Source organism: Micropterus salmoides, unplaced genomic scaffold (genome assembly GCF_014851395.1).
Source record: "Micropterus salmoides isolate LMB-PRFRI ecotype aquatic unplaced genomic scaffold, ASM1485139v1 Ms_hic_scaffold_23, whole genome shotgun sequence".
In the NCBI taxonomy this organism is placed as follows: domain Eukaryota; kingdom Metazoa; phylum Chordata; class Actinopteri; order Centrarchiformes; family Centrarchidae; genus Micropterus; species Micropterus salmoides.
In genome coordinates, this window is record NW_024041484.1 from 18,085,773 (window position 1) to 18,112,202 (window position 26,430).

The window sequence follows — 26,430 nt, forward strand, 5'->3', positions numbered from 1 at the left end:
TGCTTATTTTTACTTGAACATACATGAAACAACTGTACTACAGATTTGCAGACTTCATATTTACTTTAACATACAAATATTGACAGTGATTGACATCTACTAATGTGTCCCTGAGGAAGACACTTAACCCCTAGTTGCTCCAGAGGTGTGCAACCTCTGACATATATAGCAACTCTAAGCCAAAGTCGCTTTGGATAAAAAGTGTAAGCTAAATACAAAAAAGTTAATAATAAATTAACTATATTCAAAACGTTTTAAGGACCTTTACGTGAACACAAATCCGCTTTTTGAGATACAGTAAATACTTTGACATCATAAGTGAAAAGAAAATGTTAGTACTGGAGACAAAGACAAAATATTTTTCCCAATAAATTTATTTATTATGTTGTGGGACATTTTTACATACCTTACTGTTGCTGTGCTTTGATGACAGTGTGCCGTGAAAACATGGCAAGACATCTACTTTATCTAATTTTCAAAGACAACAAAAATTCATCTAACTCTTGTGCAGCAATTAAAGGCATCAAATAGCTTTTTCAAATTATTTTTTTTAATGATTTCATCGATACACCAGGCAATGAATTTGGAGCCTGCACAAGAGAAATACCAGCAGTCAATTTCTGCAAAAATGCAAGCCGACAAAATACTTGATGACAAACACGTGTTAAGCTCATGGAATCAGGTATGTCCATTCATGTCATAACTGAATGTAATGGTCTTTGTTGCTTAATTCAGTGAGCATGGCCCTCTGTGAAGGGAAAAAATAATCATATTTACAAATATAAAATAACAGATTTGAGGGATATTTGCCATAAAATATTCAATTACTATACAAACTGATTCTCAGTCACAGCATTCTAACAAGAGCAGAACAAAAGCACTTCTGGCGTCATAAATTAAAAATCATCAATTTCCAACTACATACCATCTGATCTCGATGCTTAATTTGTTCTAATATGTTTCATCCAGGCTATATACATGCATGTATGCAAGGCCATAGTTGGCTGTGGTTTTATTGCTATAACTTGTAATATATATTTTTTTAAAAACAAACAAAAAACCCTGAAACACACTAAAATATTCTCCCATAGCTTTACATTTAACAAGAACCGAGAATTAAAACATGGAGATTCAAGTGAGATAAACTTTTGTGAAAAATCTTCAGTGTTGTGTGAAAAATATCTCATAGTATCACAATCTCCAATCAGAAAGTAGAGAGATGTGTGTGAAAAGCTAAAGGACAGTTGTCCAGGGGGTTAATGGGTCAGTGGCTGCAAATACCTCATCAAGATCAGCAAAAGTGTACAATCAATAAGTGAGAAAATACAATCAGTGAATATACATTCAACAGCAGTGACTAGAGGGACCTACCCACTGTGAACTAAATGAAGAGTATGTCAGGATAAGGCTCTACTGATCTTTATCATTCCTTATAAAATAACCAGAACAGTTAAGGAACTGAATGGAAAAAAACAAAACCCTGAAAGAAATGACAGAACAATATAAGCACTAGTTTAAAATCAAGTAAAATCTGACAAAAAGCTGGTCTTGTCCAAATAAAATCAAACAATTAACATTTATGGACTGGATTCTAACAGGCAGAAATGGTTTCAAACCTAAAACAGATCATTATGGTTATTTTGAGGGTCATCTCCCTTAATGAATCCATAGTGGCTTGTATTTTAAGGCTGCATGTAACGTCACTAGACGATTTGCCATCCCAGTGTTTTGTTTAAACAGAATACAAATTCACACATACATCTCATTTAATCTTATCTAATATATACTTGAAAAGCTATTATTTTTGTAACAGCATAAATGGGATTCTAAGTAACATAACATATCTTCCACTGACAGCAATTGTTCTCTGTGATCTTCCTCTCCTGGAATCACCTGGAAAGTTGTGGTTAATTTCCATCTTTGTACTTTCTATGAGGGCCGATCTGTGGCAAGCAAAACTATCTCAAGTAGTCCTTTCATAATCTGCAACTTCTCTTCTCTGTCCTTCTCACACACCAGTGCAGTCTTCACCAACAAGGAGAAAAGGGTTGAAAATAAGGCAGAGGCCTCTCGCTTCCAGCTGTACAGTCATTTCACAAAACATTTCACTTTCTTCACATTTATTCAACTGTCATAATTCATTACTGGATGTCTTCCACATAGTTAGCAGGATAGAGGCCTGTTTGTCCATTCTTGAGCCGGCCTTTGCACCAACCCTGATCATCTTCTTCGCCAATTTTGGTGAACTCCTCCCCTGGGAAAAAAGGAGGGATGGGTGATTATTTGTATTCCAGAAACCTACTAGGAAATGTCAGAATTGTTCCTTGCATTTACCTGCTTTGAAGCTTAGCTCATCTTGCTCCTGTCCTTCGTAGTCATACAGGGCTTTAACAGGTACAGATACGACTGGAGAACCTGGCTCATCTTCGAATGGATTCCCATCTCCATTGGCGGAGAAAGGGTTACCGCCTGTGTCTTCATCTGACCAGTCTGGAGTCTTCTCCACACTGCTTGCACTAGATGGACAGACAAAAGAGCTGCTTAGAAAATGTATTTTCATGTTCATCTCAGGACCTTATGCATCAACAGGACAATCCCGGCATATAACGGCATAAGCAGGGACAAAAGTTAAAAAGTTAGAGAAGTGGGAAAAATAAACATAAATCTACATAAAGTAAAGTCAAATCACAAAAGGCCAAAAGTGCATCTCCAAATCCAGGGGCAGCTTTGTGATTTATCCTGAAAACATTCCTCTTTCAGTTCTAAATAAAGTAAAAAAAAAAAACATGCTACAAAGCAAGCATTTGGTTCAGGCAGCATGACAACCGATTTAAGTCACTTTTATGCTACTTTAAGATCAAGAGCGTCAAGTGAGAGTGCACACAATGCTGAGGGACGGCAATGCAACAAAACAACATGACCACATACCACATAATACACAAAATACAGCAACATGAGACCAGGCAAGACAAATCATTGTTGTGAATGCATGATTGGAGTTTAACCTGAACTGCCAACAGAGGGAGCCACCTAAACACCAGAGAGAACCTGGCTCTGACAGAGTTACAAAGCTGAAAAACAGTAAAGGCACATCCGCACATACATAAAGGATTTACAGTCAGACCTGTTTTATTGCAAATTTACTACTTTACCGGCTTTTGTCTTCTGCAATTAAGTAAATATTTGAGATGATTTATGCCTAAGGTTGAATTAACATAGTTGTATCTTAATTGTTCTTTTTATATATTTGTATTTGGACTTCTTTTGATGCCATACAGCCAGTTAATTATCTCATATAAAAGACCAATATATCACAAATGGGTCAATATTCAGATCTGACTGTAAGACAGAAACATATTGGATTTCCCACAGCAGAGACACGTGCCCCCATGCTCATGACATTTAATGTTCAGCGAGACATGGCACTGTTAGGAGTGAAGGACAGACACACATTGGGCTTTGTGTGAAGTGCCATTTCAGTGACCATGCAGAGCAACACGATAACCTGCCACCTGAGGGAGGAGAGAGGGTTACGAAGAAGAAGGGCGTTAAGATAAAGAAATGGCAAGAGACGCGGCGATCCATGAAACATAGATAGACGGGATGCGGTCCAACAAAGATAGAAAACAGAAAAGGCGGGGGAGGTCGTAGGTGGGCGGAGTTTTCTCCTGTTCACCAACATTTTTTTTTCCTCTTTATTCACACTGATGTGGTTGACTGTGGGCTGCTGCTCCACGACCATCTTCTCCTCCTCCTCCTCTGCCTCCTCCTCCTCTTCTTCATCTTCAAAGGGGTTTGAGCCCACTGGTGCTGTTTTAGTAGGTACAGTCAGGCTGACAACATGGGACACAGTGAGAGATGGGTTGTTGACATGCACACAAATAAAGACACACCTGTGACATACATGACCTGTGGACAAATTCCAAAGAGTAATGAAGCCCGGCTAGGTTGATGTTGATAGTTGTGTTGTGTGTTTTTAACTGTTGTGATGCAGCACGGCAGACCTGTCCAGCTTTGGATTTCAGCACATGTCGAAGCAGTTTGCACGGGGCTGCTATAAGACCGATACGGTTTCTAAAGAGTTTAGAGGACGGTGTCTTTTTTTTTATTTTTTTTTTAGACCTTTTGATAAACAAAAACAGATTTAACAATGTGTTTAGCTGTTTCAATGCAAATGTTAGTATACCCGGCTTACGGGTTTACTACATACTATATTAGCTACTTCCTAGGCCAAGGAGCAGTTTCATTAGCTAGCCAACTACATTTTTACTTGTATTTCCTATCTGAAAGCTGGTCCAGGATGCTATCACACACAGTAGGGTAACGTTAGCAGCTTTTTCCTGCCAACCCCCTATCCGAGATAACGTTACATTTACCAACTCATCAGTTAGTCATCATCCAAAAAGCATTTTCTCTGGTATTTAACATTGAAATGGAAACAGTGTTTGAAAATGCAACCAATAAAGCATACGTCTAACATCGGCTGTCTGTTCAAATATGTCTTACGTTAGAAAGAAATGAGAATGTGATCACATATTTTTCATTATCATACTAATTAGCTCATCACCGCAATACAAGAACAAATGTGATTGTTCATTTCAGTAAGAGTTATCCATTGGTGAGGACTTTTATTTTAGCTGGAGAGATTACAAAGTCAACCAAAAAGGGAGTTTTTAACCAACTCGTGGAGCTAACATAAGCTTAATTAACTAGCTTGCTAACTTTCAACATATAAAATCTTCAGCTTGGTTGCCGTCTAGAAATTAGAAGGCTGCTTTTGTATGCCTCGTCTGTGAATAAGCTACAGTAACTAAGAGGGTGGTTTTGTTTGTTTTGTTTCAAGAGAGATGACTCCGTAATTATGTATTTCAATGTAATAATAAGCATGGGTCAAATCAACAAGACATTACAATCGGGCAACAAAACAACTGTTTTAGTCTAAACACAGATAGAAAAGACTTGTTTTGACTTAAGTGCTCCAAATACAATCCACAGGTGTCAGTATAAAGCTATAGAAACATCAACATGACACTTCCTGAGTGACACATTAAACACACAGCTCTGGGTATGTGCAATATGTTTCTGAAGTAGTCACATGAGTGCTCTTTACTTCCTACCATTATCATTTTTCACATCAAGGAACAAAAACTTACACTAGCCTTCCACCTGTATCAGAGGAAACACAGGGTCTCTACTCCTTGTTTACAGAATTAATAGACCATGAACAGCAGTAGTTATCAGTTGGCCCAGTTGTGAGAATTGTGAACACCTTTGTTTGCATAGTCATGCCATGCTCTCGAGCTGAGCCTGAGGAGTTATAATACCAAACACTGCTCTAGAGGCACAATGTAACTTTGTATGGTTTCAGTCAACAAACCAACCCGACCATATAACTATACAAACCCAAGTATTCGAAGAGTTGTATTACTGTCTTATGCTGTGGCTGATGAAACCATGTTCATTCAAGCTTCAGACAACAAATAGGGGAAAAATAATAAAGGGCAAGGATATGTTTACGAATGAGGTCTGGCCTTCTGATGCTGATAAAAAACTACAATCAAGATAAGTCACTGACCTTCACTGTGAAGTCTGTTTTTGAAGTCAGTGCTCTGTGACTATAGAATGAGAATACAAAATTGCTTCCGATTAAACCTATCGAGACAAAAAAATTCACCAGTCTCGCCCGTAGATGTAGGAAACGACAGGAAAACAACGTGCTGTAAATGCTGGTTGGGGGAGAGGCAGTCACACAGCAGTTAACTTTCCCAAGTTCAGAGGTCAAATACTTCTCGTCCCTGACATTCCCTTCGTTGACTCCTCTACACACTCTTCTAGAGCTCTCATGATGTCTGCATACACACATATTCCTACTGATGTTTGGATAAGGGGCGACGGCAGGTGTTTTGCAAATTAAAATAAGGGAACCTTATTACCAAGCTGCAAAGGAATGTGAAGATGTAAGGCCAAACAGAGGACAGGATAATCACAGCTAACCTTGCTTGAAATACTGAACAATAAGTATAACACACTTAACAACTTCTGCAATTAGCTCAACAATGCTGAGAAAAACTCATTTTCCAGAAACCAAACACACATCTTTGCAAATGTGTCTCTGTATACTGACTGTGTGATGTGCTTTTTCACCATAATGATGGACGCAAGTTTTTACATTAATCAGCTGTTTGTTGTCGTTGTCATGAACCACTGTTATGTCTTTGGTGCTGTTGCCACAACAGCAAAGACACATTTCTTTACAAGGATGACGAAGTTCTTATCTTATCTTGGCTTAGAAAGATTACGTTGCTGTTATTAAAAACTGCCAATCAAACATGAAGTGGTTCTAAACCTAGAAAGAGCAGTCTAATTTCATTAAATCATCAGAGGGTAAATTATTTAGCCGAAGTTTCTTTTAATCTTCTGGTTAATCATAAACCTGCTAAATCCAGTTGCAGGTGTTCGACTTGAACACTAATCCTACACATTTTTTTAACTTTCCAGTACCAATATTCATGCTATAAAAGGTCTTGGTGTATGTGAGTAATAGTTCCACATTACTTTTTGGCTTGCTTTCAACTATGTACCAGCAGACTGTTGTCTCACGGGGATACATTCTTTCCCAACAAAATGTTTACAGTTACCATGGTATTGGACGTACAACTAGGCGTCACTCCCGGAGCTACTCCTTATGTAACGTTTTACAAGCATTCCTGAAGGGGAAGACGCAATGTGCGGCGCGCTGGATTATCACTGATGTGGGGAGATTGGATGAGGAAGACAGAGAGTAAGTTAGTGTGTTTGTGTGTGTGCGTGCATTTCGAACAGATGCTCAGTTTTCTGTGTGTTTGTTAGAACCAGAAAAAGTGAGTCAGTAAGTGATCAACTATCTACCTGATGCTGGTCTTGGCAGGCTGAACAGGCTGGTCTGACCCAGTTTGACTGATGCCTGTCAGTGTTACACCCTCTGATGGCTTCTTCTTTTCTCGTCTGCTGAGGGTTCGGTTCAGGTCTATGGACCAGTCCTGGTAGACACACATAGAGACACACAAACACACACACACACACACACGTTAGAGTCCAGTATTACATCTACAACTGTGCCAAATCTGGCAACTTCAGCTTGGTTCAAAAACATGCCTTCACAGGTAATACTGGGAGAACAAGTAACAGGCATGTGCACAGCAATATAAACACACACACATACAACACAGTCCAGAAACCTTCTCAGGCTGTTACACTGACTCTGGAATTTGAAGCTGTACATGCATGTGTGTTTATATAGTACAGTGTAGGCCTGATAAAGTGACAGACACAACCATGAACAGCATCCATCACCTCTTGAAAGAAAAGCAGCACCAACGAGTCTCCCCTCCCCCTGAGGCTCAGTAGGGAGAGTGGAGAGACGGTACCATAACAGCAGCACAGTTACAGAGAGGAAAATATTTTTTTGGTGAAGCAGACCTACATTCACAATAATTTAGTTTGATATCAATTTTGTGTTGGAGATTCATGTCCCAAATAAATTTAAAAAACCCAGACAGGAGTCGTACCGCCCCCCTTTGTATGTATGACCTCAGAACTTTCCTAAAAGTTTGTCTGACCCCTCAAACTTTTAAAGATCAAAGGTCTTTCGGTCTGGCTCATGACCTCTGAGACTCTGACAGTGCTGTGCTATGGTCGCATCACGTGACGTACTGCAGGGTTCACATGGATAGAATTATGAGGGGGCCAGTCACTGAGGGGTCAGAGTTCAAAGGTTAGAAAGAACAGAGTAAGGTATATCCAGGAAAAGGTATGTAAACACCCTGTAGTTACCAGGTAAAGGGAACAGAGGTGAATAAGCCACACATTTTCATGAACATACTATAGCGGGTAGAGTCATGTGGCGTCTTCATGTACCACGATCATCTTTGTCTCATTAATATTCTTTGAAACTTAAATACAAGTTTAGACACAAACAAACTCACCTCAAACACAAACACAAATGGAAACTGTAAAGAGTGAGGGTGCTATTGGAACCCCCCCCCCCCATTTCCCCCCACACATGGCTGTTGTGAGAAGAACAGCCCTCCCATGCAGAACTCACTACAATGGACCTTGTCTTAAAGGAGTGAAGATTTGAACAGTCCAAATTCTGTCAGACATGGGGAAAGGAAAGCAGGTGTAGAACAGGGTTAATGCGGACAACAATCTAATCCTAAAACTGACCATAGCGTAAACACTGTAAACTGCAGACATGTTAGTATGTGGATGTAGCAATGACTTACAACAGCAAATTATTTTACAGATTGGTCCTTTAACAACCTAACAAACATTTCTCAGGCTGCATTTGTGTTTATATAGTAATATAGGCCTGATAAAAATGAGAGACACAACCATGTACAGCATCCATCACCTGCAGAAAGAAACACAGCACCAAGGAGTCTTCCCTCTCCCAGAGGCTTAGCAGGGAGAGTGGTAACACAGTTACAGAGAGGAAAATATCTTTTGGTATACAGATATATATATATATATATACAGATGATCCTGGAAATTTCCAATATCTATCATGAAACCACATACAATAAAGAGCCAGACATTTATCTTTGACATTGAGTTAATTATTCATTTGTTTCATTTGGATATTTGGATATCTACCCTATGGGAGCTGTCTGACAGGTTATGTCTCACACGTGTGTGTGTGTGTTTCTTAAAAAGCCTTCCAAAAACCAAGTGGAAACAAAAACGGCCTGGTGATGATCGAAGTAGAAGAAGACATTGGAAGACAGGATTATAAATTGTATTATTGCAAGCGCATGCAGCTTTTCTGTGCTTTCCCCTTTTCTTCTTCTTATTTGGCCGCCTGTTGGGAAGATGACATAAACTACATCCCTTTCAATGTCACTCTGACAGATGAGGAAAGATTTATTTCCACCAATGCTGCCAAACAGCATACTTCAATGACAAAATTTACACTGGGCTATAACTCCTGCTTGGGCTACGTGGTATGGTAACATTGCAAAAAACTATGGCAGTGCTGCCCTTGACATTTTTTTATTTAAACATCTTCAGCATGATTTTTAGTCCAATTCCGGTATTGTCTTGACTGGTAGTTCTCACAGTTGGGCCTGGGAGAGCACCAGTGGTCCTTAAGAGGAGATAATGGCATCTCAAGACTAGTAAGGACTTTATTTCATTCATAATTACCTCACTAAATAATATATAAGGACTTTTACTCTATGTCAGGGGTATTCAATTAGAATTCAAAGAGGTCCAGTTAGAGAAGATTTCCTGAAGCAAAAGTCCGGAACATCAAAACGACTAACTTGCGTTATCATTCAGTACCATAACGTATAGTTGTGTCAACATATGTTTTTAGTCAACAACGGACTGTCAAATCAAATAATATCAGTTTTCACGTCAAACTGGAGGGATAATAAATAATAACTACTCTAATAATAAATTCTAAATTTAAGTAAACTAAAATAAAGTGCCTATTTTTTTTTTTTTAAAATGAAATAAAAAGTGTAGCTTGAAGTGAAGTGTAGTCTTAACCAACTTTATAATAAACACTCAACACATCATAATAAATGAAGAACTGTAATGCCTCCTTTTCTCTTTCATTCCCTCTTACAGAGCTACCACTCTTACTTTCTCTTGTTCAGTGAGAAACGTCAGCTCTAGTTTCTCCTGCCAGCAAGCATTGGAGATCTATGAGAGATTCTGGTGTTGAACTGCCCGTGGGAGGAATGTACATGTAAAACTCTGTACACTCTTGATTAAAAGTCTTGTGAAATCTCTTTTCCCTTTGGTCTCCTCAATTTGTGTGTGTTTCCAAAAAATCTCTGGTTAATCTCGCGGACTCGACTCGCAAACATCGGAATGCACATCGGAATGGTCTGTGAGTTTCCTGGTCCGCTAAACCAGTACAGTAAATGCTAGAAAAGCTGTGCGGGTTAAAATATAAACGTTCCGTCACGAGGTAGTAAGTTTCAATAATAAATCGGCTGTAGGTCGCGGCCCGGAGAGGACAGTGGCTGGGTCTGGATCCAGACCGCGGTCAGCCTATTTGTGACCTCTGCTCTATGTCATCAAGCCAGCAACAACAATAATCCTTCCTTAAGAGTTCATGTGATTAAATAAAGTGAGGGACTGTGACCTAATGTGTGTCTGTTTGTGGGTCTGTGACATGTAAACCTTTTTGGAACCCTTTGAGAGCTACTCTGGGTGGCTATCAAACATACTTTTTATATTAGTATAAATCGAGGATCTAGTACCTCAAATTGGGGCCAGTTCATTGGCATGCCAGGGCCTTGATTGGACCGGAACCACTTCAGGTCCTCTTCAGCATCAGTTGCAGAGATTGTGTCTTCCAGCGTATGGTAGATCGTCTGGAATCTATGGAGACAATATTGAACATTATTTTCAAGGTGATACCTGAAGTCTCAAGCATCTTATGGCACTGTTCATCAGCTGCATTAGCTTCATTTATGCATTCATACAATAAATGGGCGGTCTGATCAGTGCTTAGAAAAGAACAACCTTTTTAGTAATGATTTCCTATGTCTGACCTGTGATTGGCTGAGAGATCCAGGTGCTGTTTAACCTCCAGCAGCAGCTCTTTGAAGAAGCAGATGCGTTTGTCTTCAAACTGCTGCCACTGCTCAAACACCTGCTCCATGTTCTCCATATACTGAGGGGTCAACTTGTCGAGTTCTTCGAGGGATTTCTTATAGCGTTCTTTAGTCTGGGAAAAAGGGAGGAATGATGTGACAATTAAAACACATTAAAAAGTATGAACACCTGATGATAAATCTCAAAAATCCAACACAATCTCTGACGGTGCCCATGTCTTTTTAGCAGACTACGGCTCTTCCTCAGGTTATAAATTAAATGTCCAAAAGACACAGGTTCTTAGTTTCAACTATAATTTAGATTTTACATTTAAAGTTTGGACCTCCATCATATTGCACCCTCATCACGTACAACACAATCTTGCCACCCAACCTAGCCTTTTTCCAAAGGAAGCCCTACCTTCTGCACCTCCTGCTGACACTTGTCAACCTTTTCCTGGAGCTTCTTTTGGGCGTCAGGGTTGTTGTTGTTCTCCAGTTTGCTGTTAGTCTCCCTGCTGGCTGCCAGCTTCTCTTCTTTGCAGGCAGTGTGATAAGCCTTCTTCACCGTCTCCATCTGTAGATTCAAACGATAAAATAAAATACAGGCAATGGCAGCAGCCTTGTTTGGTAACTTAGAACAAACTAACTGTGGAGGTGTAGAAAGAGCAATCAACAACTGGTGTCTAACTGAGGGATTTAAGCATTATTTACAACTTTTTTAGATTAAGTTGTGCAATATTGGCCAAAGTCAGTCACAAAAAGTATTCTATTTTTAATCAAATATCAATATTAACATATTCTAATAAGATTATTGTTGTAAAATATCTTAAACATATCCATCTGTTCCCAAAATGTGCATCCATGTTAAAAGTCTTTGAGGGAATTTGATTTTCTCTTTGTTAGTGAGGTTGATGACACATGTTCACTTCTGTCCCTGACTAAATGTGTGTCATTTCTCAGGAGGCAAGACAATTTCACACTTCATATACAGTAGGATTGTACAATATGAAAAAGAATCACAATTATTTTGACAGATTTGCGATATGATTCACAATTAGTGGGAATGAACGTTTGCTGGGGTCTGTACCCAACAAACATGTTTTCTTACATCTGGAGAACAAGATTTGCAGGCCGGGGTGTCCCTGCAGCACTACAGAACTTCATTATAAAGCTGTTTTGTCACACATTTTACCTAAATAAATTGCAGCTTCCACGATTTGGATATTGCACTTAGGCATTTGCGAATTCAATAATATTTCAATTAATTGTGCAGCCCTAATATATAGTAACCAACTCATGTGAGGGAAGGAAACATGGAAACACTGATGCCTTTTATGTGATGCATTTGTTAAAACAGTAATTACCCACTCCCCTATCACTGTGTTTATATTTAAACTCTAGCAGATAGGAATTGAGGAAGCAAACTCATATATGATATTGGAAGAGTGCCCAGTGTAACTTGGGCCAAGGCCAGAGCAGCCATGTCCCTATTGAGCTAACCACGAGGGCATGAGTAGAGGACACTTAGAATACAAGGACAGCAGCATGTCTACCTCTCAAATTTGAAATAACAGGCAGTTGCATGTTGATTTATTTGTGTTAATCCACAAAAAAAGGGTTTAGGACTATGAGTCACACATACATGCTAATTTGAATACAGTATTTGCTGTATTCAAATTAGCATGTATGTGTCTGTTAATGACATATTGGACGTCACCCACGTCAGCTATTCATTTTCTAGACCAATTAATTAGCCTAATTTCCTCTCTGCCCTCTACTACTTGTCCCTGTCTGTCTGTTTGGTCAATCAATAAATCAGTATAGCTACAAAACTGAATTGTTCTGTCCCTGCTCAATGAAAAAGGCCAGGATGTCACCACCCCCTGGTGATGTCACACACAGAGGAAATGGGGGGGGGGCGGAGCGTGGGGTTGCAAAACATTCAGTGGCATTGAACACACAAATACTTGCCTGCGCACGCTCTTTTAAGCATGCACAGAAACAGAAAGGAATGCGTGTACTGCCAAGTAAAGAGGCTGCTACAATGAAAGCAGTAGTAGGAAATACATTGACCTGACTTTGAACTAAGAGGTGCCAGTCTCCCTGCAAGCCCTCGGTGTTTCCTTCCCTTTTACTGACAGTCAAAGAATACAGGTAGGGGTGTGCGATATCAGAAGTGCAACAAGACAACAAAAGGGGGCCATACAACAAACTTATTTCACCACCTCAAGCAGAAACCAGGTTGAGTATGAGGAGAGCCAAAAATCCCCTGAGGAGAGCTCAACAGCTATTGTGAGTTTCAAACCAAAAATATTTTTCAGTATTTTGTCATACTGTCAACAATATGGGCCATATTCCCCACCGCTAACTACAGGATCTAGTAACTGGCTGCCACCTTGGCACACTTTGGCTAATGTTTGGCAATAGCTTCATATTCAAGATCAAGATGTTGCAATTGTTGTTCTGCTCTGCTGTTGTTAGGCAAGCAGGTAGTCACACTGAGGGGAAACAATCATCGTCAGGAAAATGTAATCTTGTGAACTGAAGGGTAAAATTGATAGTCATGGCTGTAATCAGTGACTTGAAAAATGATTTGCTTGTGGTAACTGCTTAGCTGTTTACACTTTAAAACACATTTGATATGAATTGCTTAAAAATAATTTTTGAAATCCACACCTCTTTAAGTTTCTTTGCCCAGGGTTTCTGAGCCTTGCGGAAGCCGTCCTCAGCCTCTTTAGTCTCTTTGAAGCCGCCAATCATCTGTTTGTGGTAGGCGTCTCTCTGCCAGTTTTTCAGCTTCTCGTAGTCTTCTCCCATCAGTGCTGCTTTCACCTCCATGTGGAGCTCGCTAACCTTCTCCGCCTCCGTGCACAGAGCGGACCAGGCCCGTTCCAACGTACCATACTGAGGGCCTGAGGAAAGAGTTATTTACCTGTCTGTCTGTGAAAGTCACACTCTCTGGGATTATGGAAAAATATCTGTTTTCAGATATGATACCAATACAACAGTCAGTACAGTCTTGTGGTTTAATAATAATAATAATAAATAATAATAGTACATTTAATTTATAGGCGCCTTTCCGAACACTCAAGGTCACCTCACAAAACATAATAAAACAGTACAGCAATAATCGATAAAATTAACAACTATAATTACAGTGCATAAAATCAGGGTACATAACAACTGGAAACAAAGACTGAGAAAGAGTGATCACGTGGGATATGCCAAATTAAAAAGATGTGTTTTCAGGCGGGATTTAAAAATGGAAAGTATGTTGCAGATGTCTGGTGGAAGAGAGTTCCAGAGACGAGGGGCAGAGCGGCTGAAGGCTCTGAACCACATGGTGGTCAAACGAGCAAGAGGTACAGTGAGGTGAATAGAAGAAGAAGACCTAAGAGTATGGGTGGGGGTGTTAATATGAAGGAAGTCAGTGAGGTACCGAGGAGCGAGGTTATGAATGGCCTTGAAGGTCAGGAGCAGAGTTTTAAAATCAATGCGGTATTTAACTGCCAATGCCAATGAATCTGCTGAAGGACAGGAGTGATATGATTAATGTAAGGGGTTCTGCTGATGATATGGCCAGTTGAAGTTTATGTATGGATTTGAGAGGAAGACCAACGAGAAAAGAATTACAATAATCATTGCGGGATGTGACCTGTGGGTGAACGAGAATGGCTGTACTAGTAGATGAGAGAGATGGAGGCGATTAATGTTACGTAAATGGAAGTATGCGGACCGAGCTATATTATTAATGTGAGCTTGAAATGAAAGTGTGCTGTCGAGGATCACACCCAGACTCTTGACCTGAGGGGAGAGGGAAACTGTGGAGTTGTCAATGGTAAGAGAAAAGATTTAGTCAAAGTGGATTTGGTGCCAATGAGGAGAACCTCGGTTTTGTCACTGTTAAGTTTGAGGAAGTTGCAAGAGAACCAGGATTTGATTTCCGTTAATTAATTATCCCTAAGAGAGTTAAGAATAGTTTACTATGACTACTAAAATAATATCTTTTTGTCAATATTAAACTATGTACTAACTCTTGAAATAAAAACTGCTATATACAATTTAATATAAAGCTTCAGTTTTTTATATTCTTACCTTTTTCTATGAGTTGCCGCCAGCGCTTCCCCCATTCTGAGAGTTGCTGTGCGTACGACTTTTCAATACGTGACCGCTCATGGAGACAGTTCATCAAATCATTACAGAGTCTGTGTCCATCGTCTACCCGTTTCACTGTTCGCTTGTAGTTACCAATCTGAGAACCGGCAAAAGAGACACAGAAAGATAGTTGAAAAAGTTGAAGAGGACGTAGAAACTAGGTCAAAAATGTAAGTTGTGGCTAGGGTCGCACTAGATTTCTTAAAGATGTTGAGTGGAGTTTATTTATTTCCTTAAGATAGACCAGTTGCTGCTGAGACGTAAATGTCATCTCAACACAGCAGCTTTAAGCAACTGATCCTGGATTTAGGTTTTTAGGAAGGAATCCATGCGTCTCACCTCCCAGAAGCTGTCACTGGAGACATCGATCATGGAGTCATCATAGGTGCCTGACATCGTTGCTGCCCTGAGTTCCAATCAGTGTGTAAGGCCTAGAAAAACACATAAAAACAAAGTGTCAGTGAATGAAAGTCATTAAAACACCCTCTTAGCTCATTGCTACAAATGTTAAATACTAGTAACAGAAGTTAATATCATATCATGACAGGTCAGTTAATCTTTTGTTTAACAGAGAACATTAACTATAAAAATAAACTATTAATAATTTTAGTCATTTATCAGGTAAAAATCTAAACAATTTGCTGGTTACAGATTTACAAAATAATACTGACCCAAAAGAATAGGTAGGTAATGTAAAACCCACTGTATTTGCCATTTACTATAATTTATTTATTTTATATCAATGTAGCTTTCAATTAGAGGTTAAACAATTAGTCAATTACTTGATTAGTCGTTTTTGACACTGTCATACATGACTGCAAACTGATTATATTTGTATTATGGACAGTTGGTGATGACAAAATAATGAATAAAAAAAAATAAATCACTAAACTGTAAGTGTAGTAAGCAGGAGTTCCATGTTTCTGTTCCTACAGTAGAGTCATTGTTACAATAAAAACATAATTTTGTGAGCGAAATATACAAATTAAATTAAATACGGCAAGCATTGTCATTATTTTTGGCGAAGGTTCTCAAATGAAATGATCCAACATCAAAGACAGAGTTATTAAACATATTCAGAAAGAGAAACACCTTTTAATTCAGGTCGTTACACCCCAACTCTTTCTATGTGCTCTAACAGCTGGAGGACAACAACATCAAGGCAAATTTATCATTCTGCCACAACAACATTCTTTGGATATTAAAGCTGTGGATCCAGACGCTGATGAGAGGGTGAATACTGTGAGCGAGAAGAAAATTGATACAGAAATACAAAGGAAGGGCAAAGGCAGTGAAAGAGTGTGATCTGGTTTGATGATATATGCAGCAGGTGGGTGTTTTCATCCACTTCTGTAACAAACTGAAACCACAGTGGTTGCTGGCGGTACACCGAGTCTCAGCTAAACTATATGTGTGTGTGTTATTCTGACAGAGATAGAAAAAAAGAAACTGTTAAGAAGCACACAGCGGGCAGCTTCCGTTTCCTTTAGACGGGTACCACAGTCAGTCCTCTGTTACCCTCCTCCCCCCTCTTCTCTCGTCACGTCCATCATTTCAGACTAAACAGCCCTCCAAACAGTCTCTCTTTATTCCTCTCCTCCATCCTCTTCCTGCACGCTCACCCGTCTCCTCCGTTCTCCATCAGCCTGGAGCATCTCCTCTCTTGACAGACTGACTGGCCCTGTTCAGATCTAGTATCTTGTAACCATATATATTCAGATTGTAGTTACGTCCGGCTGAGACAGACTGCAGGAATCAGAACTCATCTAAAATGCATCTCGAGTGACCGCTAAAGATCGGATTTTACTTTCCAGCTCGCATTCAATTGCCCCTCTAAAACTGAAATGACTACTAGGATGGAGACATATTTGAATTCAATAGAGCTAAAACAATTTGTTATTTAAGATTAGATTAATTGATGCCAACAACTAGTGATGGCGGGCGGCACGGTGATGCAGTGTTTAGCACTGTCGCCTCAAAGCAAGAAGGTCGTGAGTTGCGCCGGCCTTCCTGTGTGGAATTTGCATGTTCTCCCCGTGTCTGCGTGGGTTCTCTCCGGGTGCTCCGGCTTCCTCCCACCGTCCAAAGACATGCAGGCTAGGTTGATTGGTAACCCTAAATTGTCCTTAGGTGTGAGCGTGAGTGTTTGTTCATCTATGTGTGGCCTTGCGATGGACTGGTGACCGCAGGATAAGCGGTTGACGATGGATGGAACTAGTGATGGTCATTTTTTAACAGACTAAAATGTATATATGAAGAGCTCAAAATACTAGTAATCTGTTCAGAGAGCCATGTGTTCACAGTACACACAACCTGCAGACTAGAGCCCAACTGATACAGGGCTTTTGAGGCAATACGGGTATCAATATCAGTGGTTCTCACACATAGACTTTACTTGGGCAGGCCGCCGAGGTACATTTGGTGACCCATTTTACCATTTTGCAGGGAAACAAAGACAGATGTTATCTATTATGTTGCAAGACGTGCACAGGGTGGATATTTTACAAGCATGGACTGGGTATGGTGACAGTGAACACACCAGTGCAGATGTCATTCTGTACCACGTTGGCTTTGATTCATCACTAACAAGTCTCCTCCAAATGTGGCACACCTGCTGCTGTAAAAACTAATTGAGGGTGGAAATGATGACTTTCCTTTCGGCGACTTTATAAAAAGTACTGCTGAAGCCCGCAGAGCAGACACATACAGGAAGACAGATACATTAAGAGGCGGGGCAATGTGTTTGCAGGACAGGTGTAGGTATGTGGTGTGTGGGGAAAAGAGAACTGAGTAAACACTAAAATAAGGTGGAGAATGAAGTAGAATTAAAATGGTGAAATAAGAAATACCCTAGACTACTAGAAATAGAAATATACCCACAACCCCCCACGCCCCAGCTGCCATCACTACCCAGGTAAACTGTCATTCTGTAGGACACACTGAATATTTAAGAGATGAAAACATCTGATAACAATATAATCGCTAAGAGAAACCAGAATGTTTGATAAGGATCACTTAATTTGGTTATTATTATTATTATTATTATTATTTGTTAAAAGAGTTGGGACCATGATATGGACTGAGCTGGACATTTTAAAGTTTGAAAGTTAGTGTGGTTAGGTTGGTAACATTAATCTAATAATGGTTGAAGTCATTTTTTAAGTAAAATGCCAAACATTACTAAGGTTGCAGTAGGGCTGGGCAATAAAACAATAATGATAATTATCGCAATACAATCTTCCTCAAAAACAATAAATATTTGGTTTAATGAATCACTTACAAATTAGCACTTAATTTTCCTATTAAAAAATTTAGGAAAAGGGACTAAAAAAATATTTACTAATCATATTTGTTGAAAAAGATTCTATCATAATAGTTTTGAATGTTCTACGTCAGATTTGTTGAAGTGATCTACTGTTTGGCGTCAAGTGTTTCACAACATAATTAACCATCTGGTTTCTTCAATTTTCACTCAGGAGCAAAAATCTGAAAGAAAGAAATAAAGATTTGACATATCGTGATAATTATCAATATTGAATGATATAAAATGTTTTTATTGTGATAACATTTTTGGCCATATTACCGCATCCTAGGTTGCAGCTTATTCTCTCTTTAGATTGGACAGTTTGACAAAACAAGTCACCTTAGTCACCTTTTTTAAAACTTTTTATGGAGAAATAATTTTTGATAATGAAAATAATTGTTAGCCTTAGTCAGAATCATAAAACCAACAGCAAATATGTTAACTTTAAACAGAAAACGTCACTCAGAATAAAATTTGTACAAAGAAGACACAAGAAATAATGCAGTCAATAAAATTACCTATAATCAAACATTTATGAAATACGGTGTGTGTGAGCAACCATATATTATTCACATTTCTGTAGAGCAATATCTTCGTACTTGTTACACATCCTTTCACTGATACCGATTAAAAAGTGGCCAAATGAAGACACTAAAATCTTCCTCTCCGTCACTCACTCTCACTTTTTAGACTACTACTACTCCTCTGATAGTCAGTTACACTCATTTCAAACATCAATAACATCTACCAGAACCTACCCATCTCTAATATGGAGCTGTCCACTTGTGATCAGTTCACACAAGATGCATTTTATTGCCAAGTATGAACACACAGGGCCTCTTTCAGTTGAGCGAGACAGCGAGAGGATGAGGGCTGGTGTTTAGTGTGTGCATGTGTGTGTGTTGGTCAATGGTCAGTGGCCCGTGTCCTCCAGGGCAGGACGTGCACAGAGGGAAGCTCTGTGGTCATTGCTAGCTTGGGAACAATCCTCCCTTTAACTGTGTTTGTAGTTTACAATCAGGTCAGTCAAACGGCCAAACACACATGCACATTGCACACAGAGCCAGTTACACACGAACAGATGTTGTCTGTAACCATCTCTAGAGAAAACCACAAGTTTTATTTTACTCAACTTCCTCATGAATGATAGTCTTGATAATAGACACCATTGTGTGCATAGAGCATCTTGTATGCATCAAAAACTACAACAATACACTGAGTCATAACATTTTTGACTCAATAGCTTTATATTGAAGATAATGTTATGTTTTTTCTTGAGACAAAAATATTTAAAGAGAAGGGACTTTAGAGGGAATACAGAGAAGACAAATTTCGAGGTGTGTGTAATAAAAAAGGAGCCTATTTCACAGCATGAAAAATTACACATTATCCAGGCCAGTGCTGTCCTCTTGTCCCTCCTGCATTCCCCCACCAGCTGTCCATATTCTTCATTCACCAATCTCTGCTGCAGCACGAGAGAGGGACACATGGAACGAGCCAAAAATATCTACTCTAAACATGGCAACAAGTTTTCTGACATCAAAAGCTACTATGCACAAATTTTGGTAGCACTTTAAAGTATAGCTTGGTAATAACATGCTAATACTGAGCTAATAGTTTGATAATGTTATACCATGTACTTTCCAAGGTAATAACCAGTTACTAGCTTGGTATTAACAATGGTTATAACTGGGTAATATTAGACTGAAACTTATGTAACAATGTAATAGGAGGCCGAAACCAAATAAGTAGTTTAGCATTTTGCAGCCTTGATTCATGGCAGGTATTTCTAGTTAACAGATCACAGCAAACATAATTTGTACAGTATTACCTTGAAACAAAAGGGAACGTTTTTTGATGAATTTTAGCATTATAATTTTGACGTTTTTCACATGATAATGAAGATATTATGCTGATCATAGCATATAATATTGTGAAAAAAATCAGCCTATATTACCTCATTATTAAACCATAAATGTCAGCATATTACCAGTTTTTAAAAATTCAAATATTCCACTGATAAAACCATTTTGTTATTAGAAAGTTATCATATAGTTGCCGAAATATTCCTATAATATTACTAAATAGATTTTCCATCATTGCCATGTTTAAATGTGTTTTCCCACTAATACACTTTGTTTTTGGCTCCTTATTACCCTTTTACATATATTTCAGTCCCAGATTTACCTACTGTTAAATGTCATATTATGCTCACTTCAGGTTCAAAATCTTATTTAGGGGTTGTACCAGAAATAATTAATTTTCGAAAAACACCATATTTTTGTCTGCACATTGCTGCAGCACCTCTTTTAACCGTACACGTTGAACGCTCTGTTTTAGCTACAGACTGAAGCATCTCACTTCAATTTGATCTTTGTTTTGAGTTGCGCATGCACAGTACCTATTTAAGGACAGTTCAGCCGTACATGTTCGAGTCCAAGTCTGATACAAAAACACTATTAGCATGTTATTACCGTGCTGTAATGTAAAGTGACACCCAAATATAATACCTAAAATATGTTTAAACAAATTACAACTTTAATCAGCTACATGTTCCTCCTTTCCTTTCCTAAGTAGCCTGGGAACTAGACAAATCTGCCAACATCTTTTTTTTTTTTTTTGCCTGATAGATACGCCTCCTATTAAGTCAGATTTCCACCAGTCCTGGATCTGGTCGGGCCAATCACAACCGTTTATCCAATATGGGCGGGTTTGAAAGGATAACTGACAGAGGAGTGTCACGCCTACGGGTCCAGATTTGAAAGATTTTGCTGCTCTGATTGCTTAAAGACTTGCCACAGACTGTCCAGCGTAATGCACCAAGGTCACGAAACAAACATTCAAACAAGGCAGTGCTGATCAAATATGAATCAAGATTCTGTTACTGCATTACACATTTCCTGCCTCAAATGTTTTCAGATATGTTTGCGACCAGGCTGCAGTTTATTTCCCTGCTTGAAAATGTACCAAGCACCACCCCAAGTTGCATGAGTCGCTCAGCTCTACATCACATGTTTGCGCCCACTGATAACCCTTGGAAAATGAAAATGAACTGAGAGGTTCCAGACTAATACGCATTTGCGAATTAATCACGCGATGCCAGGCTACCAAGTAAGGGCTGAGATTTCCAGAAACAAAATTACTATTTTCTTTACTTATTAATAACGTGACAATACTTTTAGAAGATATACACACAAGCACTTTTTGAGAATGACTTAATAAATTAAAACATAAGGACAAAGATCCTATGGAAAATGTTAAGCCACAACAATGTATTGGAAATTCCTTCATCTCAAAAACTATTTCCCAGGCCTGATGTCATCAACAGCAAACAGGAACAACCGCCTGCACACCCTTGGCTCTGTAGGACATTAGGACCATGTTAAACAATTGAACGTGGCTTGACCCAGAACTATAAACAATGCTGCTGAGTATGTCAAGGTCTGAAGTCCACTTAATCTACCACTCTAGAGTAGACAAACTATGCTGCTATACACAAGCAAAAAAACCCATGCAGGAATGAGGAGAAACTGCAGTGAACGTAATATGGAGAAATTACTATCTGGCGTTGTGTTTTTGTCATCTCAATTTCAAGTGACAAATAAAAAGTCACTCTTGCAAACAAATGCATGATTTTATCCAGGCTGCAGAAACTTAGCTTAGGTTATTAGCTTACAGGCTTAATGATTACGTAATCAAACACAACAATGATATCCCCTAAAGTCTGATAAGTAAATGTACTGAGCATGCGCTACTTGGGTTTCTGACAACAGCCTTAAGATAGAAGTGAACAAATGCATTCCTCACCGCTACCATGCCTAAACTGAACCTTGGCATGTTAAGCAAGTTCCCACACTGGGGGGGGGGGGGTATTGAGGAAAGCAAGAGGTGACCATGTGTGTTATTAAAAGCACATGAAAGATACTGTACTATGCTGCTGGATACGAGACGACAAGAGTGATGTCTAAGCTACAGACACATGAGATACCAATAACCTTTGCAACCAGCCCAGGGAGGGGAAAATAAGAGATGGACACAACCAAAGATAGAGACAGGGTGTGCAAAATGTTGGTGGGATGGTAAGTCCTTGTGTACAATTTTCTTTCCCACAAACCACCATTCACTCTGTGTTTACGCTTCTTAGAGTGCTCTGGGGGTTGTCACACAGAAACCGTGTCATGAATGGAGCTGAGGAGCAGGGAACAACAGGATGCACAGACGGCAGAGATGAGCTCATACACGACTGACAGGCACACGCATACCTGCCCTGAAGCTGTGTTTATGTTAGAGGGTGAAAAATATTATCAGAGCGCCAGGAAACCAACCTGGGCTTTGACTGTTCACAGACTTCATATATCACCTTTTTTAAGTACATTTGATCCAGATGGATGTGGGAGCAAACTTTTGTGATTTAGCAAGGTCACTTCAGAACAAACTCTTATCTACAGACTATGGCAAGGACGTCTGCAAACTAATGTCATACAAGCTCAACTTGTCATTCTACCTCCATCTGGCTTGCCTACTAATCAATAACTGCTAGACATGGGAAATGTGTGCACAGTAAGTGGAGTTATCCTGAGGGCCGCTGTGTCATATTTAGTTTCCTGCTAAATATTGAGAGCTCCCAGCCTCGTCTGCATGTTTGTCGTAAGCAAGAACCCACACTGCTTACAGGATTTGTCTAAATGAGAATCCATGACTTACTTCTCCAGATTTTAAATACAGGAAGAACTGACTTATCCCTTTTTTCCCAGCTGTTTTTTTGGTTCAGGAAAAACACTACTGGTCAGGTGTTTCTGCTGATCATTTCAGCTTAAAGAATTAGTCACATTTTCCTTGTTAAAATCTTCAAATGTCTTGTTTTGTCCAACCAACAGTCAACAACCAAAGGATACTCAGTTTACAATTATATAAAACAGCAAATATTTATATCGGAGATAACCAGAGAATTTTTGGCATTTTGGCTTAAAAACTACTTAAACAAATCATCGATTGAGATAATTGCAGATTCATTTTCTGTCGATTTTCTATCAAATAAATTAACTAATTGTTGCAGATCTAAAGTGAAGATCTTTGCTTTATGAATTGCTATGCACATTTTCAGCATTTTGACATTTTATAGACAAAACAATTAATCCAGGAAATCAGTAATCAGATTAATCCATAGCAAATAGAATTTCGTTAGTTCTAGCTCTACTGACTATTTCTTGAACTTAAAACTAAACTAAACAAACCAACACTCAACTTGCTTATGATTATTACATTACAAACAGGCTTAAAAACTGCTGTACTGCCGATGCCTTAATCACATGGAAATTGCTTATGTGACAACGGGTGACTTTTTTCAGTTTCCATTTCCTTCTTTTGTTGCATAAAACGCCTGCAATATCTCTGAGGCAGCTGAGCTGATCTATCCCTGCAATATTGCGGTTTCACAGCAGGACATTGCTAAATCCCGACTGGGCTATGAGAAAAAAAATAATATCATTCCTTTGCTACTTTCTCTCTAGTTGCACACTTGTACACTAGCTTGAAGGTCAAAAGTTTCCATAGCAATCACAGGTCATGACCTTAATTTTCTTTCCCTGTCAGTCAATCACCTATGCCCTCCTTCCCACTGTGTGAGCTCAGCAGCTGCACAGCACTGCTGATCTCACAGGAATATGGCCTTTCGAATGTGGAGCCTCTCGATTACACACTCCCACCTATCCAGCCTTTATAGAGATCACTACCAGAGCTTCATACTGTGGCTAGTAGGCTACAAAACACCAGACAATGAAACCATTGGTCCATCAACACTAGGTCAACTGTAGCTCAACATAACTGACCAGTCCACCAGCTCACAAACCCCTTGCTCCATGGTCAGGGAGAAACAATGCCGTTTGTTCCACACTTTCAGGCATTTTCCACTGGACACGCCAGCAGCATAGGGATGAACATAATGGAGGGAAATTCAGTATTACATGACAGGGAATGGGAGATTCTGACGTCACCGGCGGGCACTTTTTCCTGTGGAAACCCCTGTCCTGCATGCAGATTTGTGTCTCATGTGATACATTTAAAGCTGCAGACCTTTCAGGAAGGGGCCTTGAAAACAATTCTCTCACAAAGACAGAGATCACAGAGGACCCCACAACTTGATTTCAGCATTTGAAACTTTCTGGAGCTGCTTTATTGTATTTACAATAACCAGGAGGCCCGTGAATAAGGGCAGCAACTAAGAGCTATTTTCATCATAGATGCATCTGCAGACTGTTTTCCCAATTCATCATTTAGTCTATGAAGTATCAGAAACATGCCCACTATAACTTCCAATGCATTGTTTTCTCTAACCAATAGTCCAAAAACCAAAAGATATTCAGTTTATAATGATATAAAACCAAAACATGAAAAAAATAATCGAGCTGGTGCTATGCTAGTTCAAGCATATATTTGGCACATTAGCTTGAAAAGTGAAAAAATATAATAGCAAAATTGTTGCAAATTAATTTTCTGTTTCTTGACTAATTGTTTCAGCTTTAATTTAATTAATTAATTAATTAAATCTTAATAAATTGATTTATATTTGGTCTACAAAATCAGAAAATAGAAAAAAAAAAAAGCTACAGCTGACTTTCTGCTTTCTGCTTCTTATTTTGTCTGACAAACAGTCCAAAACCTAAGCATATTCAGCTTATCATCACTGAATATTCACATATGCGACAAGGGAACCAGTCAATATGAGATCTGCGATTAATGCAGTGAAGCATAGAAAACTTTCTTACTTTATGTCTTAACAGATCCTTGGATTCTAGCTTTGGTGCGATGGTGGGAGTAGTTTATGTCCACTCATATGAACAGGTTAAACATATTACATAATTAAAATCTGCTTGACAATGGCTCATATCCCTGTCACTGCTTCATGTGTGCTCTTGGGAGAATACACCAATAAAAAAAAAGATCCCTCTAAATGGAGAGCAGTGGCTTCAGCCTGAATTGGAATACCCACTCTAAGTTTAGCTTGGTTCTCTGACTAGCAATCAGTTCACATGGCCACCCCAGAAATAAGGAACCAGCAGCCTTCTCACAGAGCTTTCACTACTGCTTTACCCTGACAACACTACACCCCAAACAAACACAAACCACACATATATAGGTATACTGTCACCATGTCTAAATACTCCAGCTGCATGACTGATAACTTCCACTGACTCATGTTAGTATCATGACTACTGGCTGGAAGGAAGGCCAGGTTCCTTATTACTTGCTTCTTTCTGTTAACAAGCTAACATTTCTTTCTGTACATGTAACGTGGATCGAATGTACAGTAACGTTACAGGAGTCAGGACTGAACTTGGCAGCTAGCTTGCACTGCGCAAATTAAAGCACAGAGGACGTGCAGCCCATAACGAAACTGGCAGCCAGCAGTAACTGAGCCATTTCTCTGCACAGAAAATGACAAAAGTATAATATAATGTTGTAAGCATACCAGGCAGGACCAGAGAGTTATCTGTACTTGCGAAACCTGCCCCGCCCTTTATCAATACATACCCCCTGAAAGCTGGACAGCTGGGGTAATACGCCTCGAGGAAACCACATGAATTAACCTGGTCCAACAACCAACTGCGACATTACTTCACTACAGTAACGTTAAGCATTTTGTAAAACAACGACCTAACGGTACTAACGTTAGCTTAAGTCTTTGGACTTTTAATATCCTGAAATATTGTTACTGTGTGTGAAACGTGTTATAACTTACATTCCGTCAATGGTGAACTCGTTAAACCTCAATTTTAGATCCTATTAGACCCGTGCGACCATTATTTTACCTTATTGTAGCTTTTACTTTATTTAAATTACGTTCTTATGACCAACACAGCAACGACTTAAGTTAACGTACTCCCATCGGGAAGTAAGTTAACTTTAACGTTAGCCCCCTAACGCTAGCTCTGATGGTAGCGAATTAGCCACAGCCCCTTTAGTAAAAAAGTTCAACGGTACACCGTAAAAGTCTTAGTTTAAGCTCACCTGGCACAGGTTTATTCCTCTTGGGGATTTATGTTTAACCGAAGACTAAATTCTCTTGTTGGTGCCAATTTCCAAATCTTGTCAACCGTTTTTCTGCTCAGCAGCGGCACCATCGATTGACTGACTGACACTCTTGTCAGTTGCGTGCAGTACTGCACAGCACATCCGGTCAAGATTTTCAACATAAGACCGGCAGCGAAGGCGATGTTTAGTCCCAAGGGTGGAAAGTAAATTAGTAAATGTAGCCCACTGTCTGTACGTATTGGAGATAATTGGGCTTAACTTTAGCATTTCCTTTTCATATTACTTTGCTCCACTAGAGCTATAGTTACACGTTATTTTGCAGATTGAGCTTTTACATAAAAAACCTAT

General features: G+C 39.2%; 1 protein-coding gene across 2 annotated transcripts; it reads right to left on the reverse strand.

Moving 5' to 3' along the window:
• Positions 1–356: 356 nt before the first annotated feature.
• Positions 357–26,210, reverse strand: pacsin2 (protein kinase C and casein kinase substrate in neurons 2). 2 transcript variants are annotated; one of them, XM_038738445.1, is made up of 11 exons: positions 26,059–26,210; positions 15,087–15,178; positions 14,688–14,844; positions 13,269–13,504; positions 11,011–11,166; positions 10,548–10,723; positions 10,254–10,374; positions 6,889–7,019; positions 3,681–3,833; positions 2,335–2,516; positions 357–2,254 (listed from the first exon to the last, which is right to left on the reverse strand). In XM_038738445.1, the coding sequence occupies exons 2-11, from the start codon at positions 15,141–15,143 to the stop codon at positions 2,142–2,144; spliced, it is 1,482 nt and encodes a 493-aa protein (XP_038594373.1). In that variant the 5' UTR covers positions 15,144–15,178; positions 26,059–26,210; the 3' UTR covers positions 357–2,141. The 2 variants fall into 2 exon arrangements, with proteins under 2 accessions (XP_038594373.1, XP_038594374.1); XM_038738446.1 differs by lacking the exon at positions 3,681–3,833.
• Between the last annotated feature and the right edge of the window lie 220 nt (positions 26,211–26,430).

Excerpts from the sequence above, each read along its gene's own strand:
- pacsin2 (XM_038738445.1), bottom strand. The coding sequence starts at position 15,143 with ATGTCAGGCACCTATGATGACTCCATGATCGATGTCTCCAGTGACAGC. Across the intron at positions 14,845-15,086 it reads CCAGTGACAGCTTCTGGGAG|ATTGGTAACTACAAGCGAAC; the intron begins GTGAGACGCATG and ends GCCGGTTCTCAG. Across the intron at positions 3,834-6,888 it reads CCTGCCAAGACCAGCATCAG|CCTGACTGTACCTACTAAAA; the intron begins GTAGATAGTTGA and ends CCATGTTGTCAG.